Below are 20,831 nucleotides of genomic sequence, written 5' to 3'. Positions count from 1 at the left end.
TGTGTTGTCTTATTCTCTCTTTAATAATTGGCATTCGTGTAGCACGAAGCATGGGTTTGTTCAGTTTTCTTTAATTCCAGCTGCTGATTGCAATCCTTTCTTCTTTAGAACCACCTTATTTTGTTACGGAACTGGAGCCCCTGGAGGCATCAGTTGGAGACTCAGTTTCTTTACAATGTCAAGTGGCTGGGACACCAGAAATTACAGTGTCTTGGTATAAAGGAGACACCAAGTTACGTCCAACTCCTGAATACAGGACCTATTTTACAAACAACGTGGCCACACTTGTTTTTAACAAAGTGAACATTAATGACAGTGGAGAGTACACGTGTAAAGCAGAAAATAGCATAGGAACTGCTTCGTCTAAGACTGTCTTCAGAATTCAAGGTGATGATGTTATTTTCAAAATTAAGAAAATTTTAAAATCTTAATTCTTTTATCTTTGGGGAGAAATTTTCGCCTCAGCTACTAATGCCTCCAGTATCGCTTATCTTCCTACAGAGCGCCAACTCCCACCGTCCTTTGCAAGACAACTGAAAGATATTGAACAAACTGTGGGGCTGCCAGTTACACTCACTTGTCGATTAAATGGCTCCGCACCCATCCAAGTGTGCTGGTATAGAGATGGGGTACTTTTACGAGATGATGAGAATCTACAGATGTCATTTGTAGATAATGTGGCGACTTTAAAAATTTTGCAAACCGACTTGAGCCACTCTGGCCAGTACTCCTGCTCAGCTTCTAATCCACTTGGAACAGCATCTTCTAGTGCTAGACTGACGGCAAGAGGTTTGTTCCCGTGTTAATCTTTGTCTTTGCGAACAATGACCTCTTATTCATGGTCAGAGGAGAAGTGGCCAATGGAAAAAGTAAAACAAAACAAAACGCCCATTGCCTTTTCTTTTCATTTTCCAGAACCTAAGAAATCTCCCTTCTTTGACATCAAGCCTGTATCTATAGATGTCATTGCTGGGGAAAGTGCTGACTTTGAGTGTCATGTTACTGGTGCTCAACCAATGCGAATCACTTGGTCAAAAGACAATAAGGAGATACGTCCTGGAGGAAATTATACTATCACATGTGTGGGAAACACTCCCCATTTAAGAATTCTTAAAGTAGGCAAAGGAGACTCTGGGCAATATACTTGCCAAGCAACCAATGATGTTGGCAAAGACATGTGCTCAGCTCAACTCAGTGTAAAAGGTATCACTGCATGGCGTCTACCAGTGTTTGTTCTTTCCCACGTTTGTGTAATTGACTTCTAAAAGTTTCTTTAGTTTTTAAATGTTTGGGGTAAACTAACTGGGTCATGTTAGGATGTATATTAGTGTTGAAGAAGACATTAATCAATGTTCTACTTTGTCTTTATATTGTTCTTTAAATTAATGTTATCTCTAAGTGTGATCCTATTGAATGGTGTTTAATTGAAATTTGTTAACTATTGTTTCAACTGTCCATTCTCATTTTTTATTCTTTTCTGTTACATGCATTCTGATTGGTCATCACTAAATTTTGATCAAACACCTCTATAATACATTAACTGGTGTGTTTTAGTTTATATATCAAACTATAAAAATAAACTTAACAATTAAATCCTCTATTAAAAGCTTATTTAATAGAAAACATTTTACCATAAAATTATCAGAAAGCACATTCTGATAATAAACCAGTAACCAGTTTAAACATGTGCTGTGGGACCTTCAACTACAAACCTAAGCTATTTTTTTCCTTTGATTTGCTAGAACCTCCAAAGTTTGTTAAGAAACTAGACGCTTCAACAATTGCAAAGCAGGGAGGATCCATCCAACTGGAATGTAAAATAAGTGGTTCCCCAGAAATCAAAGTTTCATGGTTCCGAAACGACAGTGAACTTCATGAAAGTTGGAAATACAACATGTCCTTCATTAATTCTGTGGCGTTGCTTACCATCAATGAAGCCAGCACTGAGGACAGTGGGGACTACATCTGTGAGGCTCATAATGGTGTTGGGGACGCCAGCTGCAGCACAGCCCTGACCGTTAAAGGTTAGGCACACTAAGCATCTTTCTTCTCCTCTGATTTGATTCTTTCTCAGCAATGTTACGAGCTCCAAACTCAAAAGGCTCATTAAGAGGACTTGCTTGCAGTTCTTAAACTAGTTTTTATGAATTATTATTCCTTGTGTTAGCATAATGCCATATGATCACACCAATCCCTCTTAATGATTCTGGATTCTAAAATATTTTTTCTTTTCTTAGCAAGCAAATATCCTCATCATTTATCTTCTTTTTTTTTTTCTTCTGGTAGCACCTCCCGTTTTCACCCAGAAGCCTTCTCCAGTAGGAGCTCTTAAAGGTTCTGATGTTATCTTCCAATGTGAAATTTCGGGAACCCCCCCATTTGAAGTGGTGTGGGTTAAAGATCGAAAGCAAGTTCGAAGCAGCAAGAAATTTAAAATCACCTCAAAAAATTATGATACAAGTCTTCATATCCTTAATCTTGAAGCCTCCGATGTAGGAGAGTATCACTGCAAAGCTACTAATGAGGTGGGAAGCGACACGTGTGTTTGCACTGTCAAGTTCAAAGGTTTGTATACATGGGCACAAAAATATATGCCTCTTCCTTTCATCTCTTCATGCTTAACTAATAATTTATGTGGCTATGAATCTCTTTATTTTCTCTAACCACAAATTTCTTTCATTAGAACCCCCACGATTTGTGAAAAAGCTAAGCGACACCTCAACTCTTCTTGGGGATCCTGTTGAGTTACGGGCTGTAGTGGAAGGCTTCCAGCCAATTTCTGTTGTCTGGCTGAAAGATAAAGGTGAAGTCATCAGAGAGAGTGAAAACACTAGGATTTCATTCGTTGATAATGTTGCAACCCTCCAACTTGGGAGCCCGGAAGCATCTAATTCTGGAAAATATGTGTGCCAAATCAAAAATGATGCCGGAATGAGAGAATGTTCAGCTGTCTTGACTGTACTAGGTTAGTAATAAAGTACAACCTAAGAAAAAAATCAAATTGGCCCATGATCATCGTCTGCAAATATTACTCTAACCCCATAAAATATTGATTATACTCCTAGTTTGGAAGGTGACTTTTTTTTTTTCAATGCATTATACTTCTTCTTTTAGAACCAGCCAGAATCCTAGAGAAGCCGGAACCCATGACTGTCACTACTGGAAATCCTTTTGCTTTAGAGTGTGTAGTGACTGGGACCCCCGAACTTTCAGTCAAGTGGTTCAAAGATGGGAGAGAATTATCTGCAGACAGCAAACATCACATTACATTCATCAACAAAGTGGCCTCAGTTAAAATCCCTTGCGCAGAAATGAGTGACAAGGGGTTATATAGCTTTGAAGTGAAAAACAGCGTTGGTAAAAGTAGCTGTTCTGTATCTGTCCATGTTTCGGGTGAGTAGTAAGAGGTTCTTATGAATATATAATTTTTCCTAGAAAAACAAAAAAAGAAAGCTCCTCTTATCAAAGGAAAACTACTCTTCTCCACCTAGATCGCGTTGTTCCTCCTTCCTTCATCCGCAAGTTGAAAGACATGAATGCCATCCTGGGAGCATCTGCAGTTTTGGAGTGCCGAGTCTCTGGTTCAGCCCCGATTTCAGTTGGCTGGTTTCAGGATGGGAATGAGATCGTTAGTGGGCCTAAATGCCAGTCCAGCTTTTCAGAAAATGTCTGTACTTTGAATTTGAGCTCATTGGAGCCCACCGACACAGGCACATACACGTGTGTGGCCGCCAACGTGGCGGGTTCAGACGAATGCTCAGCCGTCCTGACTGTGCAAGGTCAGTGTGCAAGGATCAGGCAGCTGCTTCTCCGACATCTCTAAGGGACTTAGTGCCTGCCTTGCATGCGATTTCTTTACCTTCTCTTCATTTTTAGTCTTAGTTCCCTTTTCTTCAAGTAGCAGAAGCACATCTCACCTGGATTTCTTTTCTTTCTTGCTCTCCCCCTCCATTGGGGTATCCAGAACCACCATCTTTTGAACAAATCCCTGACTCTGTGGAAGTTTTACCTGGAATGAGCCTCATATTCTCCTGCGTCATTAGAGGCTCCCCTCCGTTCAAGGTCAAATGGTTTAAAGGCAGCCGAGAACTGGTGTCAGGGGAGTCATGCACCATCTCTCTGGAAGATTTTGTGACAGAGCTGGAGTTGTTGGAAGTGGAGCCATTGCAGAGTGGAGACTATTCTTGCCTCGTAACTAATGATGCAGGCAGTGCCTCCTGTACCGCACATCTTTTTGTGAAAGGTCTGCTCTTTGCTCCCTCGTGTATCTTTTAAGTTTTCTTCCAGGTCTTCATTTAAAGATGCCAAATTTACCCTCATGTTTTCTCCATATAGAACCAGCCACCTTTGTGAAAAGATTGGCTGATTTCAGCGTGGAGACAGGAAGCCCCATAGTTCTTGAGGCCACGTACACTGGCACACCTCCCATCTCAGTGAGCTGGATGAAGAATGAGTTCCCTCTTTCACAGTCTCAAAGTTGCAGTATTACCACGACAGAGAAATCCACCATCCTGGAAATTGTTGACAGCACTGTAGAGGATTATGCACAGTACAGTTGCCTGATAGAAAATGAGGCCGGTCAAGATATTTGTGAAGCTCTGGTGTCTGTCTTAGGTGTGTTGGCAAGTTATCTCTTTTTCATTGCTATCTTTTCTTTCTTTTAAAACATCCTCTTTAAGTTAGCATAACTGATTGATTATATCATCCTTTGTACCCTAGAACCACCTTATTTCATTGAACCTCTGGAACATGTGGAAGCAGCCATTGGAGAACCCATAACTTTACAATGTAAAGTGGATGGAACCCCAGAAATCAGAATTTCTTGGTATAAAGAGCACACAAAGCTACGATCAGCTCCTGCATACAAGATGCAATTTAAGAATAATGTCGCCTCTTTGGTAATCAACAAAGTAGATCACAGTGACGTAGGAGAGTACTCTTGCAAGGCAGAAAACAGTGTGGGGGCAGTCGCTTCTTCAGCCGTGCTCGTTATCAGAGGTGATGATGCTTTTGTTTAACAAGTCTTACTGTGTGCTGACAGACCGATTTTCTTCAAAACATCAAAATTTCAATGGATTCAAATATGTCATGGTTGTTTTCTCTCTTGTAAATAAGAATTATCTGTAACTTCTTTACAGAGCGCAAACTTCCACCTTCCTTTGCAAGAAAACTGAAGGATGTTCATGAGACGCTTGGCTTCCCAGTTGCATTTGAATGTCGCATCAATGGCTCAGAACCTCTTCAAGTGTCTTGGTACAAGGATGGGGTACTTTTGAAAGATGATTCTAATTTGCAAACATCTTTTGTTCATAACGTAGCAACTCTTCAGATTTTGCAAACTGACCAGAGCCACGTTGGTCAGTACAATTGCTCAGCTTCTAATCCTCTTGGAACTGCTTCATCCAGTGCCAAGCTCATTCTCACAGGTGAGTAGCTTATCACATCACCTTCTTTGTTATAAAGCAGCTTCACTGCCATGGGCAACCGGGCTGGTGCCACTTAGTTTCTGCCCCATGTCTGGAAGCATGAAAACTGAAGTCGTCATGTTGCTCTTCATCATTTTCAGAGCATGAAGTGCCTCCTTTCTTTGATCTGAAGCCTGTATCAGTAGATCTTGCTCTTGGAGAAAGTGGTTCTTTTAAATGTCATGTAACTGGAACTGCACCCATCAAAATCACTTGGGCCAAAGATAACCGAGAGATTCGCCCTGGAGGCAACTACAAGATGACCTTGGTTGAAAATACTGCCACTCTGACAGTTCTCAAAGTAAGCAAAGGCGATGCCGGGCAGTATACCTGCTACGCAAGCAACGTCGCTGGAAAAGACTCTTGTTCTGCTCATCTGGGTGTACAAGGTACTTGTCCCAGTAGAGTAGCAACATCTCTTACATTTTCAATATCTTGAAATATAGGAGGAAGGGTGTGCTTGAAAGTTATGTTTAGGACCATGGTCTAGTAATTAGAAGAGACCAGAGCCTTCCAAGTGGGGTCCAGTTTTAACTTTTTTTTTTTTAATAAGAAAATATAAAACCAGTAAAACATGGACTGAAAATCTATTTTCAAAGGCTAAAATAGAGACTAGGGAAATAGTGAACAAATGTTTGCTGCAGAAATGCAAGAATATCCAAGTTTTGAAAGAAATCAGTTTGGGGCAAAAAAAAAGAAGTTATCTCAAATGACTTATTTTCCACAGTAGTTTGTAAATTAATGGATTTAGTTTCTCTAGGGGATAGCAGATCCTAAACAAGCCCTTCAAAAAGAGTCAGCTTGCTTCAACCTCTCTTCCTCCACTAGATCCATTTAAATAATAGTGGAAGCCAGAGGGCTAGAACATCAATATCCAGCATTGTAGAAGGCAACTATTTCTTTCCGCAGCAAGTTCACAGCTGTTGTCAGAAATTGAATAATTAATGAGATGCTGATTTAACCCAGTAGAGAATTTTTTTAAGGGTTTTTGTGGTGATTTGTAGCTACCTTGAAACTAAAATAGAATTGTATTTAGTAGCCCATTTGCTCTATGACATATTCCTAGCCATTTTTATCTTCCTGAGCTTGAATTTTTTTTTGCTTCAGTTAATGAAGAAAGCATTGCTCTCCCTACCTCGTATGGGAAATTATGAAGGTTGAAGAAATATCTATTTAAGGTGTATAAGAGGAATTGGCATAAATATTAAGAAAACTCACCCAGTTTTGTTATTTTGATTCCTCATGGTATATATCTAATATCTTCGCAGCCATAGGAGATAGGTCTCTGCTAATTTACATACAAGAGAGTGGTCAAACTCTCTTATTCCCTGTGAACCTCATAGCACCTCCAGCAACAGATACACCCCCTGCCTCTGATGTTGCACTAAAGATACTATTGGGGGGGCATATGTGGGTGGCTCAGCAAGTTCAGCATCTGGCTCTTGATTTCAGCTCAGGTCATGATCTCATGGGTCCATGAGGGTGAGCTCTGCAGCAGGCTCTGTGTTGACAGTGCGGAGCCTGCTTGGGATTCCCTCTCCCTCCCAAAAATAAATGTTTTTTTTTTTTAAATACATGATTCTCTTGCTGGGAAGAGGACCACACAACGTGGATCAATGTATTTTCCTCCTTCCTTCTGCAATAACATTTGATGTGGGTGTTTACTGACTTAAATGCATTTTACTTTTAGAAATTTCTACTTAGATTTAACTTAACCATTGTTAACTACGAATTATTAGCTATTCTTCCTTGAACAGCCTCAGGTAAATTTGTTTTCCAGAGTTAAAGACCTCTCTGTTGGCAGTTTCCTTTTTTCACTTCATCTTGAGTTATACACATCTTTTCCTTCCCTTACCTTGTGTTTTCCCTCTTGGTTCCATAGAACCACCCAGGTTCATTAAGAAGCTAGAACCATCAAGAATTGTAAAACAGGACGAATACACAAGATATGAATGTAAAATAGGAGGGTCTCCAGAAATCAAAGTGTTATGGTACAAAGACGAGACTGAAATTCAAGAGAGCAGCAAATTCAGAATGTCATTTGTTGACTCGGTGGCAGTGTTGGAAATGCACCACCTCAGTGTTGAAGACAGCGGAGACTATACTTGTGAGGCCCGCAACGCAGCTGGCAGTGCAAGCAGCAGCACTTCCTTGAAAGTGAAAGGTCAGACCTCACTCTTCCTTTGCAGCTTTCACACTGGACTCCTCTCCGGTAGTCCTCTGAGTTCCCTGTGTGACTCTCTAGTGGTATCCTTAATTTTTAAAGAGTGCAGTTGAAAAGTGAAAGTGATGTTTTCTGTCTCTATGATGGAATGGGAAACAGATTCTTACTTGAAACTAGAAACTTACAGCACACATCCAAATGTTCCTTTTTCCTCTAACCCAATGACCCTTCAATTGTAGAACCACCCATTTTCCGCAAAAAGCCTCATCCTGTTGAGACCCTGAAAGGAGCTGATGTTCATCTTGAATGTGAGCTTCAGGGTACGCCCCCGTTTCAAGTTTCTTGGCATAAAGAGAAGAGAGAACTGAGGAGCGGCAAGAAGTACAAGATAATGACTGAGAACTTCCTGACAAGTATTCACATCCTGAACGTCGATGCTGCAGACATGGGGGAGTACCAGTGCAGAGCCACCAACGATGTGGGCAGTGACTCTTGTGTTGGCTCTATCACTCTGAAAGGTTAGAGCGGCTTCATTCTTTTCTGTCTGCTGTTTCCCTTCTCATTATTTCCCTTCTAATTTTAATAGTCTGTTGGCTTCTTAGTGAGTGCCAGGTCCTTAATCGCTAGCTGTGTCTTCTCCTCTTCCTTTCTTGTTTTTCCAAGTCTTTTTTGCATTTAGTGTGCATCCCATTTCTGAATCCTACCAAATATCATTTTAGACAATTTTTCCAGTGGGTTTCATTGAACTTAGAATTCTGGAGAGGAGAAGATGTCTGAGTCTTTCAGCTTAATGTAAACTCTAGCATGTTCCTGCTCTCACCAAAAATACCTCTTATTTAAGAAATGGAAACAACACGTTATCACCAGTGTAATTCCTAGCATTGCATAACTTGAGGGAAGTACTAGTAGACCCATACATTCTATTGTTATTTATTTATTTTCTCAAAGGTTTTATTTTTATGTAATCTCTACACCCAACATGGGGCTCAAACTCAAAATCCGAAGATCAAATATTGCATACTCCACTGACTGAGCCAGCCAGGCACCCCTGGGACATTTTTATGAACATGGTTGTTGTTTTTTTCTAAATGTAATTTATTGTCAAGTTAGCTAACATACAGCATATACAGTATGTAGATTCCCATGATTCATCACTTACAGACGACAGCCAGTGCTCATCCCAACAAGTGCTGTCTTCAATGCCCTTCACCCATCTTCTCCTCCCTACCACCTCCCCTTCAACCCTCAGTTTGTTCTCTGTATTTAAGTCTCTTATGGTTTCCTCCCTCTCGGTTTGAAAACATTTTTCTCCTTCCCTTCCCCCATTGTCTTCTGTTAAGTTTCTCAAATTCCACATGAGTGAAAACATGATATCTGTCTTTCTCTGACTGACTTATTTCACTTAGCATAATACCCTCCAGTTCCATCCATGTTGTTGCAAATGGCAAGATTTCATTCTTTCTCATTGCCTAGTGGTATTCCCTTGTATATATAAATCACATCTTCTTTATCCACTCATCAGTCGATGGACATTTGGGCTCTTTCCATAATTTGCCTATTGTTGATAGTGGTGCTATAAACACTGGGGTACATGTGCCCCTATGAATGAGCATGTCTGTATCCTTTGGATAAATTCCTGGTAGTGCTATTCCTGGACCATAGTGTAATTCCACTTTTAATTTTTTGAGGAACTTCCACACTGTTTTCTAGAAAGGCTGCACCAGTTTGCATTCCCACCAAGAGTGCAAGAGGGTTCCCCTTTCTCCACATCATTGCCAGCCTCTGTTGTTTCCTGAGTTGTTCATTTAAGCCACTCTAACCTGTGTGAGGTGATATCTCAGTGTGGTTTTGATTTGTATTTCCCTGCTGATGAACGAGGTTAAGCATCTTTTCATATGTCTGTTGGCCGTCTGGATGTCTTCTTTGGAAAAGCTATACCCACGCATTTTAAATGACATTCTTTTTTTCATCAGCACCACCAAGATTTGTGAAGAAGCTCAGTGATGTTTCTACCATCGTTGGTGAAGAAGTTCAGCTACAGACTACTATTGAAGGCGCTGAGCCAATTTCAGTGGTGTGGTTCAAAGATAAGGGGGAAATTGTTAGAGAAAGTGACAACATATGGGTTTCTTATTCAGAAAACGTTGCAACCCTACAGTTTGCAAGAGCAGAAACAACCAATGCTGGGAAGTACACCTGTCAGATCAAAAATGATGCTGGAATGCAAGAGTGCTTCGCCACACTCTCTGTTCTCGGTTAGTACAAATAGAACATTGTCAGGAACACAAAAATATCTGTGTTTTCTTTAGTTTTTCAGCTTGTTTTAAAATCTGAGTGTAATCTGTATCTCATTCCAGAACCTGCAGCAATTGTGGAAAAGCCAGAATCCATAAGAGTTACCACAGGAGATACCTGTACCTTGGAGTGCACAGTCACTGGCACACCCGAACTCAGTACGAAGTGGTTTAAGGATGGAAAACAACTGACAAGTGACAGCAAATACAAAATAAGCTTCTTCAACAAAGTATCTGGCCTTAAGATTATTAATGTGGCACCTAGCGACAGTGGGGTATACAGTTTCGAGGTGCAAAACCCCGTTGGCAAAGACAGCTGTACAGCCTCCGTTCAAGTTTCAGGTTGGTTGGTTAGCCTTTTGTCTCAGTGTTATTATAGTATAGCTCCTGATTTATATATATATGCATATGCGAAGCTCCATCTTCTACAGTGTGACATGAGTCTGACATCTTCTGCCTCAGCAAAATCAGAAGTAACGTACCTGTAGAGTTAGAAGAAAATCAAGTTCAAAAGTTATATCCCTTTCTCATGGAGAAATTTCCTCAATTCAGAGCGGTTAGAGTAAAACTGAATCCCTGGAGAAAGACAAAGTTGCCTTTAACTATCACTTACGCTGGAATAATTCACCATATAATGGTTCACGGCGATGAGAGACCAAGATCCTTAACACATCAATCAGCACATCTTATCCATTGATTCATGAGACTTTTGACTATGTGAGCCCGTAGGGAATTCTTCGATATCTTTACAAAGACGCCAAGTGGATCTAGGGATATTCCATCAAAAATACACTAATTCTCTTTTCAAAACATGTTATAACGAATGCCCCTTGTTTGTTTGATTTTTACCACATTCAGACCGAACTATTCCTCCTTCATTCACGAGAAAATTGAAAGAGACGAAGGGTCTGTCCGGTTCCTCGGTTGTAATGGAGTGCAAAGTCTATGGATCACCTCCAATCTCCGTCTCCTGGTTCCATGAAGGAAATGAGATCAGTATTGGAAGGAAATACCAGTCCACCCTGACAGACAACACTTGTGCTTTAACTGTGAACATGCTGGAAGAATCAGATGCTGGCAACTACACCTGTGTAGCTACTAATGTGGCTGGTTCTGATGAATGCAGTGCTCCTCTGACTGTGAGAGGTCAGTTAAAAAGACAACGAAACAGGGGCGCCTGGGTCACTCAGTTGGTTAAGTGTCCAACTCTTGATCTCAGCCCAGGTCAAGATCTTGCAGCTTGTGAGTTCTAGCCCCACGTTGGGCTCTGCACTGACAGCGTGAAGCCTGCTTGGGGTTCTCTCTTTTTCTCCTCTCTCTCTGCCCCTCCCCCACTCGTGCTTTCTCTCTCAAAATAAATAATTGTTTAAAAATACAGTAAAACAGAGCTATATTTCAGAGTTAGTGAAATTTTTTGAGTATTATTATCATCGAAATCGAAAAATATTAAATCGTTTTTCGTGTATGTTTGTGTTTCTTTGTTTAGAACCACCATCTTTTGTTCAGAAACCTGAGGCCATGGATGTTTTTACCGGAGCCAATGTAACTTTCACAAGCATCATAAAAGGAACACCTCCTTTCAGCGTCAGCTGGTTCAAGGGTAGCAGTGAACTAGTACCAGGGGACAGATGTAATGTGTCCCTGGAGGATTCAGTTGCCGAACTGGAGTTGTTTGATGTAGATACAACACAAAGTGGAGAATACACCTGCATAGTTAGTAATGAAGCCGGTAGAGCTTCTTGTACAACACATCTCTATGTAAAAGGTTTGTTGGACCGCTATTCTGCATTTTTACAACTAGTATACATAAAGTATCATATAGGTCTATATCTGAATGTATATGGGTTTGATTTCATATTGTCAATCTGTTTTCTATAGCCCCAGCCAAATTCGTGAAGAGGCTCAATGATTACAGCATAGAGAAAGGAAAACCCTTGATTCTAGAGGGCACGTACACCGGAACTCCTCCTATTTCCGTTACATGGAAGAAAAATGGCATAAACATAACTCCTTCTCAGAGGTGTCATATTACCACAACCGAAAGGTCTGCCATCTTGGAAATCCCAAGTAGCATGGTAGAGGATGCAGGACAGTACAACTGCTACATCGAAAATGCTTCTGGAAAAGATTCCTGTTCCGCACAAATACTGATACTAGGTTTGTTATGATCCCACATTCATATCTTCATATATAAATAATCATTCTGGCATGTCTCTTCATGACTAATTCTCTCTCCTGCCTACAGAACCACCATATTTTGTCAAGCAGTTGGAGCCTGTTAAGGTGACCGTTGGAGATTCTGCCTCTTTACAATGCCAGATTGCTGGGACCCCTGAAATTGGGGTGTCATGGTACAAAGGAGATACAAAATTAAGACCTACTACCACCTACAAAATGCATTTTCGGAACAACGTCGCTACACTGGTTTTCAACCAGGTTGATAGTAATGACAGTGGAGAATATATCTGCAGAGCTGAAAACAGTGTGGGAGAAGTTTCTTCATCAACTTTCCTTACTGTGCAAGGTGATTGCAGTATTTTTTTTTAATGTTTTATTTATTTCTAGGAGAGAGAGAGAGAGAGAGACAGCGTGAGCAGGGGAGGGTCAGAGAGAGAGGGAGACAGGCTCCAGGCTCTGAAACAGGCTCCAGGCTCTGAGCTGGCAGTCAGCACAGAGCCCGACGCGGGGCTCGAACCCACGAACCGCGAGATCATGACCTAAGCGAAAGTCGGACGCTTAACCGACTAAGCCACCCAGGCGCCCCGATTGCAGTATTTTTGAAGTGAATGAGTTTGTGTTGCTTTTGAAGAAGATTTAAAATATCTGGTGAAGGCCTTCCTTCTGCCCAATGCAAAATGTTCCACTTAAGAGATTCCGCCTACACTTAGTGGCTTATCTTTGTCTATAGGTGGGAGAGATAAGAGGCCTACATGCTCGGTTGGAAGGATCATGGAATCAATTGTCTCTGTAATTAAAGCTTTAAGAAAAATGAGTGGCCATATTTTTAAAATTCCACCTCATGAGTACCCCATTCAGTTGCCAACAAGGCATTCCTAACAATAGGAGGATCTGCTGCGTGCCTGGAGGTGTACCTTAAGCCAATCAATTTCTCTACAGGCTTACATGTTTTTGCACCTGGTGTGCATTAGGGTAACCACAGAGTGAAAATTCTATTCCAGAAGTTTATATGTTGTTCTTTGTGTTCGAGTTAATTCAAGAGCTATTAATACCTCCTGATATTTTTGTAGGTATATTATTATCTATATAGCAATAATTGTGAGAAGAGTATTCAGTAAATTAAAACCATCCAGAAGTATTCATTATTTTTAATTTTGTTCCTACAGAGCAAAAATTTCCACCATCATTTTCTCGGCAATTGCGAGATGTCCAAGAAACAGTTGGACTTCCAGTTGTTTTTGAATGTACCATACATGGATCAGAACCTATCTCAGTGTCTTGGTATAAAGATGGCAAGCCATTGAAAGATGGCCCAAATGTACAAACATCATTTTTAGATAATGTAGCCACTCTGAATATTTTTAAAACAGATCGGAGCCTTGCAGGCCAGTATTCTTGCACAGCTACGAATCCTATCGGGTCGGCTTCTTCCAGTGCCAGACTCATTCTCACAGGTTTGTGGATTCTTCAGCTTCTTTCTATTCTGTAAATAAAATTTCTGTAGTCAAAATTAAGGAGAAAACATCACGGTTTCTGTCAAGTGGGATGGCTATGGGGCCTGAAATCTTGCCTTTCTGCTCTGCTCTTAGAGGGGAAGAACCCGCCCTTCTTTGACGTTCCTGTGGCCCCTGTGGATGCTGTGGTTGGGGAAAGTGCAGACTTTGAGTGCCACGTGACTGGGACACAACCAATAAAGGTCACCTGGGCCAAAGACAACAGAGAGATACGAAGTGGTGGAAACTACCAGATTAGTTACCTGGAAAACAGTGCCCACCTGACAATCCTGAAAGTGGACAAAGGAGACTCCGGGCAGTATACCTGCTATGCTGTGAATGAAGTGGGAAAGGACTCCTGCACGGCTCAACTTAATATAAAAGGTGTCATTTATTTTACATGTGGTCCAATGAAACATAATCATTTTCTGTTCTAACCTAATGGTGCAGTTTCTATAAGGGCAGTGAAATTTAGGACATAGTACTAAACATGTCATAGTTTTAAACAAATGACATAAAAATGTTTAGGAAGAAATAAGTTTCTCTAGAGAACAAGCAATCTTTCTAAATTCGTATTTTTCTAAAACTATATATATCCTACATAACCCTAAGACCACCCTCCTCTTTTTATTTGTGGTTCTGTAAATAGCTGTAAGTTATTTTCATCATTTATCCCATAAATCAGAGAACAGTTTAGAATAAGTTTGTGGGGGAGGGGGAGCTGAAATTTTAGGGACATACACTGATTTGCTGTATTCAGTTGGTCAGCATTAACTTTTAACGTAAAATATGACTTCTTTTTCCTGAAAAGCCTCATATCAGTAATCTGCTCTTGGCTTCCGTTTCATATATCTTTGCAATTTCTTACAGAACGGCTCATTCCACCAAGTTTCACTAAAAAACTCTCAGAGACAGTTGAAGAAACAGAAGGGAATTCTTTCAAGCTTGAGGGCCGTGTTGCTGGCTCCCAGCCTATAATGGTTGCATGGTACAAGAATAACATAGAGATACATCCAACCGCTAACTGTGAAATTACATTCAAGAACAACACCCTCCTGCTGCACATCAAGAAGGCGGGCATGGGTGATGCCGGTCTGTACACGTGCAAAGTGTCGAACGACGCAGGCTCTGCTCTGTGTACATCTTCAATTGTCATCAAAGGTTAGTTATCTTCACAGCCCCAAGCCTCTTGTGTTCTTCCTTATTGCCTATTAGATAGCCCTGTGCATTTCTTCTGACATGCATGCATGTCTTACTGTTGACCAAGTAAGTTATAACAGATATATGTACATCTGACCCTTGAACAAATGGAGATTAGGAGCACTAACAAATCCCCAGACAACTTTTGACTTCTCCAAAACTTTACTAATAGGGGACTGTTGACTGGAAGCCTTACTAATAACATCAACAGTCAATTAACACATGATCTGTGTGTTATGTATTATATGTTATATTCTTACAGTACAGTAAGCTAGAGAAAAGAAAAAAATCTGCTGGTGAGGGGAGCCGCGCCATGCAACCCCACGTTGTTCAAGGGCCAACTGTACAAATACGTTATGTAATTGGTTCACCATAATTCCATATATATTTTCTTAAAATATACTACTATTTGTAATTTACATGGCCAGCAAATTAGGTGTCCTATACTCTAGGGACTAAAATCTTAGCTTGTAAATCTTTTCCCGCAATTCTCTCCGGGAGCTAGAAGTCCAAATCTCCTTGGAAATTCGTGCACAAGTGATATATAGATTTTTTATGAAGCATGTTCATTTCAAAAACTTCTTAAATTTTCATCATGGAAAATTGCATTAGATTTGCTTATTATTATGCCACATTCTGAAATATTCTTTTTTATTTCTAAAGGATTATTGTTGGACATATATTGCCCAAAGCTTTTAGTCTATAAATGAATATTAATTCCAGACAAAAGAGTAAAATTTGCTCAAAAAGGACAAAAAAGATGAGTGGAAAGATGCTGCATATTATTACAGAAGATGTATTTAAATATACAGTTGTAGCTTGAGGCAAAGAAATAGACTGTATCATTTAAGGAGGTCTTTTTGACCTGATCCTCTGACCATAATGGCTTCATCCAAATGAGTCTGATGCAGAATCATCAAAATCACTTGACACACCAACTTCCTAGAGTAGTTGGGAGTTTGATTACCAGCTCTGATGATACAGCTTGCCTTTTCAGGGTGCGTGCACAGGTGATAGGTTAATATCACTAATAGGCTAATATTACTGAGATGTCTTAACTTAAAAGACGCTCATGTAACAGAACTTAAGTGCATTTAGTTTTAAAATATGTTGAATAAAACAAAAAAATATATCCTTAGCAGTGGTTTATATTTATGGTTTACATCCCTGGTGGTTTTACCATTGAGTAGATAAGTACTTTCTGTAGAATTCAGAGGCTATTTCCTTGTAGAATTGTTTTTTAAGTAGACATCAGAAGTTTTCATCCTTACAATCATGAATATTGCCTTTTTTCAAATATTTCTCAGAATCATTGACTAAAATCATTACATAACACTGAGTAGTACAAGGCCTTCCTAACATGTTACTTGTGCATTCTTCAATGGTTTTCAGTTGAACACTGAGCTTCAACTGCTGTTTCCTTTGGACATAGACTGGATTTTAAATGCTACTCTAACTGCATTTAACAACAAAAGATGAATATCACAGAGAATCACATATTACGATGTGGGCTCATGGATTACTAAAATGTTGCCTTTTCTTCCCAGAGGGCAGCAAGAACCACTATTCTAGATGAGGAGAATTCCCCAGTAGGCCCTTAGTTTTTAGGGTTTGGTAAAAATGCAGCTATATGCAGTTTTGAGAGAATCAATGGTGTACTATCTGGCACAGAAGTTTATAGGAACTGCCAGTTGCAATGTTCGCAATGCTTAATCAGAACACATATGCTTGCATGATTTATTAGAAACACGGCATCTACTCTTTGCTTCTTTTTAAACCTTTATTTAAAAAAAAAAACAAATGTAGCTATTGCCTTTAGAGAGTAATCAACCTTGATTCAGTTCTTGAGTCAGTTCTACTACAGCAACCAGTATTACAAATTTTGAGGCAAAATTTGTTTTCTTTCTGGAATTCAATTTTTTTTTTTGTCTTTATGTTCCTTTTATGTTTAAAAATAGCCTTTAGGATGCCCGGGTGGCTTAGTCGGTTAAGCATCTGACTCCTGATTTCGGCTCTGGTCATGATCTCACGGTTTGTGAGTTCTATCCCTGCATCAGGCTCTGCACTAAAGTGCGGAGCCTGCTTTGGATTCTCTCTCTTCCTCTTTCTCTGCCCCTCCCCTCTGTCTCAAAAATAAATAAATAAACATTTTAAAAAATATATTTTTAATTCCAGAACCTAAGAAAGCACCTGTGTTCGATCAGCACCTCACTCCTGTAACAGCGATTGAAGGAGAATTTGTGCAGCTCAGTTGCCATGTTCACGGATCAGAGCCGATCAGGATCCAGTGGTTGAAGGCTGGAAGGGAAATAAAGCCTTCAGACAAATGCAGCTTCAGCTTTGCTAACGGCACCGTGGTGCTGGAACTTAAGGATGTGACTAAAGCCGATTCAGGAGATTATGTGTGTAAAGCTTCAAATGTGGCTGGAAGTGACACTTCAAAATCAAAAGTGACCATTAAAGGTACAGACACCTCCATAGTATTATTCAGACCAAGCCAATGACTGGTCACATTTATTTGCTTATTATAACTTAAATAAGAATGGAATTCCATTTTTTTAGAAACATCTGTTCATGCTCATTTGCACTTTATAGTCTCCTTATTATAATTGAAGTATTAGAGAAGTCGGGGAAAATGATTTCAATGCAAATTGTCTGAAATTGTCTCAAGTTCACCATCCTCTTTCTTGTACCTCTTTTTTACTATATCCAAGAATGTATAATTAAGTTCCAAGAATGATGCAGTAATAATGTGACATGAAGTAGTCTGATGTCATAGTCCTGGAGGAAATCTCTGTGTAAGCCAAGCCTAGAAATACAGAATTTGATACTGGTATTATAATTGTCATTCAACCTATATGCGAGAGCTACAACTAGTCACACTAGTTATAAATGCCTATAAAATTGCTGTATCTTCTGTAACCCACTCTTATACATAATGAGACCTAGAGTGAATGATACTTTTGACACAGCCAAATTCCTAAAGCTTTAACAAAAGAATCATTTATTCTAATTTTAACATAATCATAATAACTAAACACATAAATGTGTCTTTTAGAAAAACCAGCCGCAGTCCCAGTGGCTAAGAAAGCAGCAGTAGATGGGAGACTCTTCTTCGTGTCAGAACCTCAGAGTATCAGAGTTGTAGAAAGTAAGTACTATGTGAAAAGTGCATCGTTGTCTACCCTGTACATTTTGCCACTGATCTAATTCTGCAAAAACCGAGTTGGGAAAATTAAGGTTTTTATTCATTTGCTTTCATTCTTCCTTAGAAACCACTGCAACATTCATTGCAAAAGTTGGAGGTGATCCAATCCCAAATGTCAAATGGACAAAAGGGAAATGGAGACAACTGAACCAAGGGGGTCGCATTTTTATCCATCAGAAAGGCGATGAGGCAAAGCTGGAGATTAGAGATACCACAAAAACGGATTCTGGATTGTATAGATGTGTCGCATTTAATAAACATGGAGAAATTGAAAGTAACGTTAACCTACAGGTAGATGAAAGGAAGAAACAAGAGAAGATTGAAGGAGATCTTAGAGCAATGCTGAAAAAGTAAGTTCAATTTTAAAACAAAAATATGCACAGTAAATTTCCATTCACAAAAGAGATCTCTCAAGAGTTATGGACTCCTCCCTCCAAAATTCAGGTCACGTAAGAACATAAGCACACAGACATTCTCACAAAAACATATATGCAAGCACCTAATATTTGGGCATAAGTTAGTGGTTCATTAAGATCAGTTTCTGAATGATCATAAGAAAGTTTTGAGAATGAAGTGATTTTTTTGTTAAAAATTTGAACAAAGGAAGTGGTCTACAGAGAAATGCGTATGCATCTAGATATGAAATTTTTATTTCTGTGTATTATTTCTCATGTTCTGAATTATTTTCTAGATCAACTGTTTGAAACATTTTCCATAATTACCAATACTTTCAACACAGGTTAGATTTCAACATAATTAATGAATAAATTAATCAGCACTTGCTTTCCATACATCTTTCCTGTGCCATATATATGCCTTAGTAGTGCTTTCTGTTACTGTTATTGCCTTTCCTTTTAATTATTTCATTAGACTCTGGTTTAAAGTTTACAAACATATTTCTGTTACTCTTTCCTTTATTAAAATCTTCGATGAAATTTCTGTACTTTGTAACAATGGTCCAATCTTAATTCACTTCATCACAAAACCCACAATTTTTTTTATTGTTTCACAGTTAATGTGGTTAGACTAATATTTCTTGAATAAAGGACATAGCACTCTGTCTTTGTGATGGGGAAAAGAACCTTAATGACATTTACAATCTTTAAATGATAGACAATTCAAAATAGGTAGAAGAAGGTGATTTATGTCTATTTCTGATTTCACTTAGGACTCCAATCTTAAAGAAAGGACCTGGAGAAGAAGAGGAAATTGATATCATGGAACTTCTAAAAAATGTTGATCCTAAAGAATATGAAAAATATGCCCGCATGTATGGAATCACTGACTTCCGAGGACTCCTTCAAGCATTTGAAATACTGAAGCAAAGTCAAGAAGAAGAGACCCATAGATTGGTATGATCTTTTGTATATAGCATCATCTTAAAAATTAACATTTGAAACATCTAATATATCCCCTTCATGTAATATAACCTAAGCAGCATCAAGAATGGAAGCTGAATAGAATCACGTATCCTCGAATTCAGTTTTTTTCCCATATGTAATACTTACACTTTTCCTCCTCAGGAAATTGAGGAAATTGAGAAGTCAGAGAAGGATGAAAAGGAATTTGAGGAACTTGTGTCATTTATTCAGCAAAGACTGTCACAGACAGAGGTAAAATGAATTATGGTGATAATACAGTGAACAGATTATTATTTGGGATTATAAGGAAAGGGGTGACTAATATGTGTCAATTCTTTATTCTCCTAGCCTGTCACTCTGATCAAGGATATTGAGAATCAGACAGTTTTGAAAGATGATGATGCTGTGTTTGAAATTGACATTAAGATTAATTATCCAGAGATCAAGCTTTCATGGTACAAAGGGACTGAAAAACTGGAACCCAGTGATAAATTTGAAATAAGTATTGATGGTGATCGACATACACTCAGAGTCAAAAACTGCCAACTTAAAGATCAGGGCAATTATAGACTGGTGTGTGGTCCACACATCGCTAGTGCTAAACTAACTGTAATTGGTAAGTAACACACATTTTATTTAAAAAACAAAACCAAAAACTTGTGAGTTTACTGTTGAGCACATCTGCATGTGATACTGAACAAAATGCATTTTGTATCATTCCAACAGAGCCTGCTTGGGAGCGGCATCTTCAGGATGTCACTTTGAAAGAAGGTCAGACTTGTACCATGACATGCCAATTTTCTGTGCCAAACGTAAAATCTGAATGGTTCAGAAATGGCAGAATCCTTAAACCCCAAGGTAGACATAAGACCGAAGTCGAACACAAAGTGCATAAACTGACCATTGCTGACGTGCGAGCAGAAGATCAGGGCAAATACACCTGCAAATATGAAAACCTTGAAACTTCAGCAGAGCTCAGAATTGAAGGTGGGTGAAACACTATGGCTGGACTTCTTACAGTGCAGGTCAATGGCAGACATTGTGCGGGACCCCTGCCGCCGTCACCCTGCCATTGAACATATTCCAAAGTGCTCGTGTTCTCATTTCCCAACACACACAGCATTCACTCACATTTCAAAAGTCACACGAAACCAAAAGGGAAATAGTCGCACAAACACCAATTCTTTTGCATAGTTCTTTTTGTCCAAAGGCAGATACCAATCTAAACTAAGAGATGACTTTCTACGGATTAAATTCTAGATAATTCCGCTAAATTCAACAATTCTTTACAATTTTACTAGTTTCCATAATTCTCACATCTATGATTCTCATTCTAAGAAAGAAACACAGAAATGACCAGATTTCATAGCTGTATCTAAAAGATCTCGGCTGTGAGTTGATGTTTTGTTTATAGAAACTAACTTGAATCTACCTATTAGATAAAATTAACAACATACGTGTGATTAGC

The 20,831-nt window shown here is 39.3% G+C and overlaps 1 protein-coding gene across 5 annotated transcripts in view; it reads left to right on the top strand.

Moving 5' to 3' along the window:
• The window catches only part of TTN (titin), a 272,276-nt gene that overhangs the window by 82,632 nt on the left and 168,813 nt on the right, over positions 1 to 20,831 (top strand). For 2 of the 5 annotated variants that reach the window (XM_077776371.1, XM_077776370.1), the window contains 31 exons: positions 109 to 387; positions 502 to 789; positions 916 to 1,203; positions 1,743 to 2,024; positions 2,287 to 2,565; positions 2,684 to 2,965; positions 3,115 to 3,393; positions 3,492 to 3,779; positions 3,965 to 4,243; positions 4,336 to 4,614; positions 4,720 to 4,998; positions 5,139 to 5,426; positions 5,567 to 5,854; positions 7,348 to 7,629; positions 7,869 to 8,147; positions 9,603 to 9,884; positions 9,987 to 10,265; positions 10,782 to 11,069; positions 11,410 to 11,688; positions 11,802 to 12,080; positions 12,169 to 12,447; positions 13,268 to 13,555; positions 13,691 to 13,978; positions 14,465 to 14,755; positions 16,970 to 17,257; positions 17,853 to 17,945; positions 18,067 to 18,352; positions 19,171 to 19,354; positions 19,526 to 19,615; positions 19,712 to 19,979; positions 20,090 to 20,350. The exons of the other annotated variants lie outside the window; for them this stretch is intronic. In XM_077776371.1, coding sequence (XP_077632497.1) covers positions 109 to 387; positions 502 to 789; positions 916 to 1,203; positions 1,743 to 2,024; positions 2,287 to 2,565; positions 2,684 to 2,965; positions 3,115 to 3,393; positions 3,492 to 3,779; positions 3,965 to 4,243; positions 4,336 to 4,614; positions 4,720 to 4,998; positions 5,139 to 5,426; positions 5,567 to 5,854; positions 7,348 to 7,629; positions 7,869 to 8,147; positions 9,603 to 9,884; positions 9,987 to 10,265; positions 10,782 to 11,069; positions 11,410 to 11,688; positions 11,802 to 12,080; positions 12,169 to 12,447; positions 13,268 to 13,555; positions 13,691 to 13,978; positions 14,465 to 14,755; positions 16,970 to 17,257; positions 17,853 to 17,945; positions 18,067 to 18,352; positions 19,171 to 19,354; positions 19,526 to 19,615; positions 19,712 to 19,979; positions 20,090 to 20,350 — 8,262 coding nt within the window. The remainder of the gene's footprint in view (positions 1 to 108; positions 388 to 501; positions 790 to 915; positions 1,204 to 1,742; positions 2,025 to 2,286; positions 2,566 to 2,683; positions 2,966 to 3,114; positions 3,394 to 3,491; positions 3,780 to 3,964; positions 4,244 to 4,335; positions 4,615 to 4,719; positions 4,999 to 5,138; positions 5,427 to 5,566; positions 5,855 to 7,347; positions 7,630 to 7,868; positions 8,148 to 9,602; positions 9,885 to 9,986; positions 10,266 to 10,781; positions 11,070 to 11,409; positions 11,689 to 11,801; positions 12,081 to 12,168; positions 12,448 to 13,267; positions 13,556 to 13,690; positions 13,979 to 14,464; positions 14,756 to 16,969; positions 17,258 to 17,852; positions 17,946 to 18,066; positions 18,353 to 19,170; positions 19,355 to 19,525; positions 19,616 to 19,711; positions 19,980 to 20,089; positions 20,351 to 20,831) is intronic. 5 annotated transcript variants of the gene reach the window in all.

Source organism: Crocuta crocuta, unplaced genomic scaffold (assembly GCF_008692635.1).
Source record: "Crocuta crocuta isolate KB4526 unplaced genomic scaffold, BGI_CrCroc_1.0 scaffold17, whole genome shotgun sequence".
NCBI classification, from domain to species: domain Eukaryota; kingdom Metazoa; phylum Chordata; class Mammalia; order Carnivora; family Hyaenidae; genus Crocuta; species Crocuta crocuta.
Note: the sequence above shows the minus strand (reverse complement) of the source record. Positions and strands in the feature narration are given on the sequence as shown.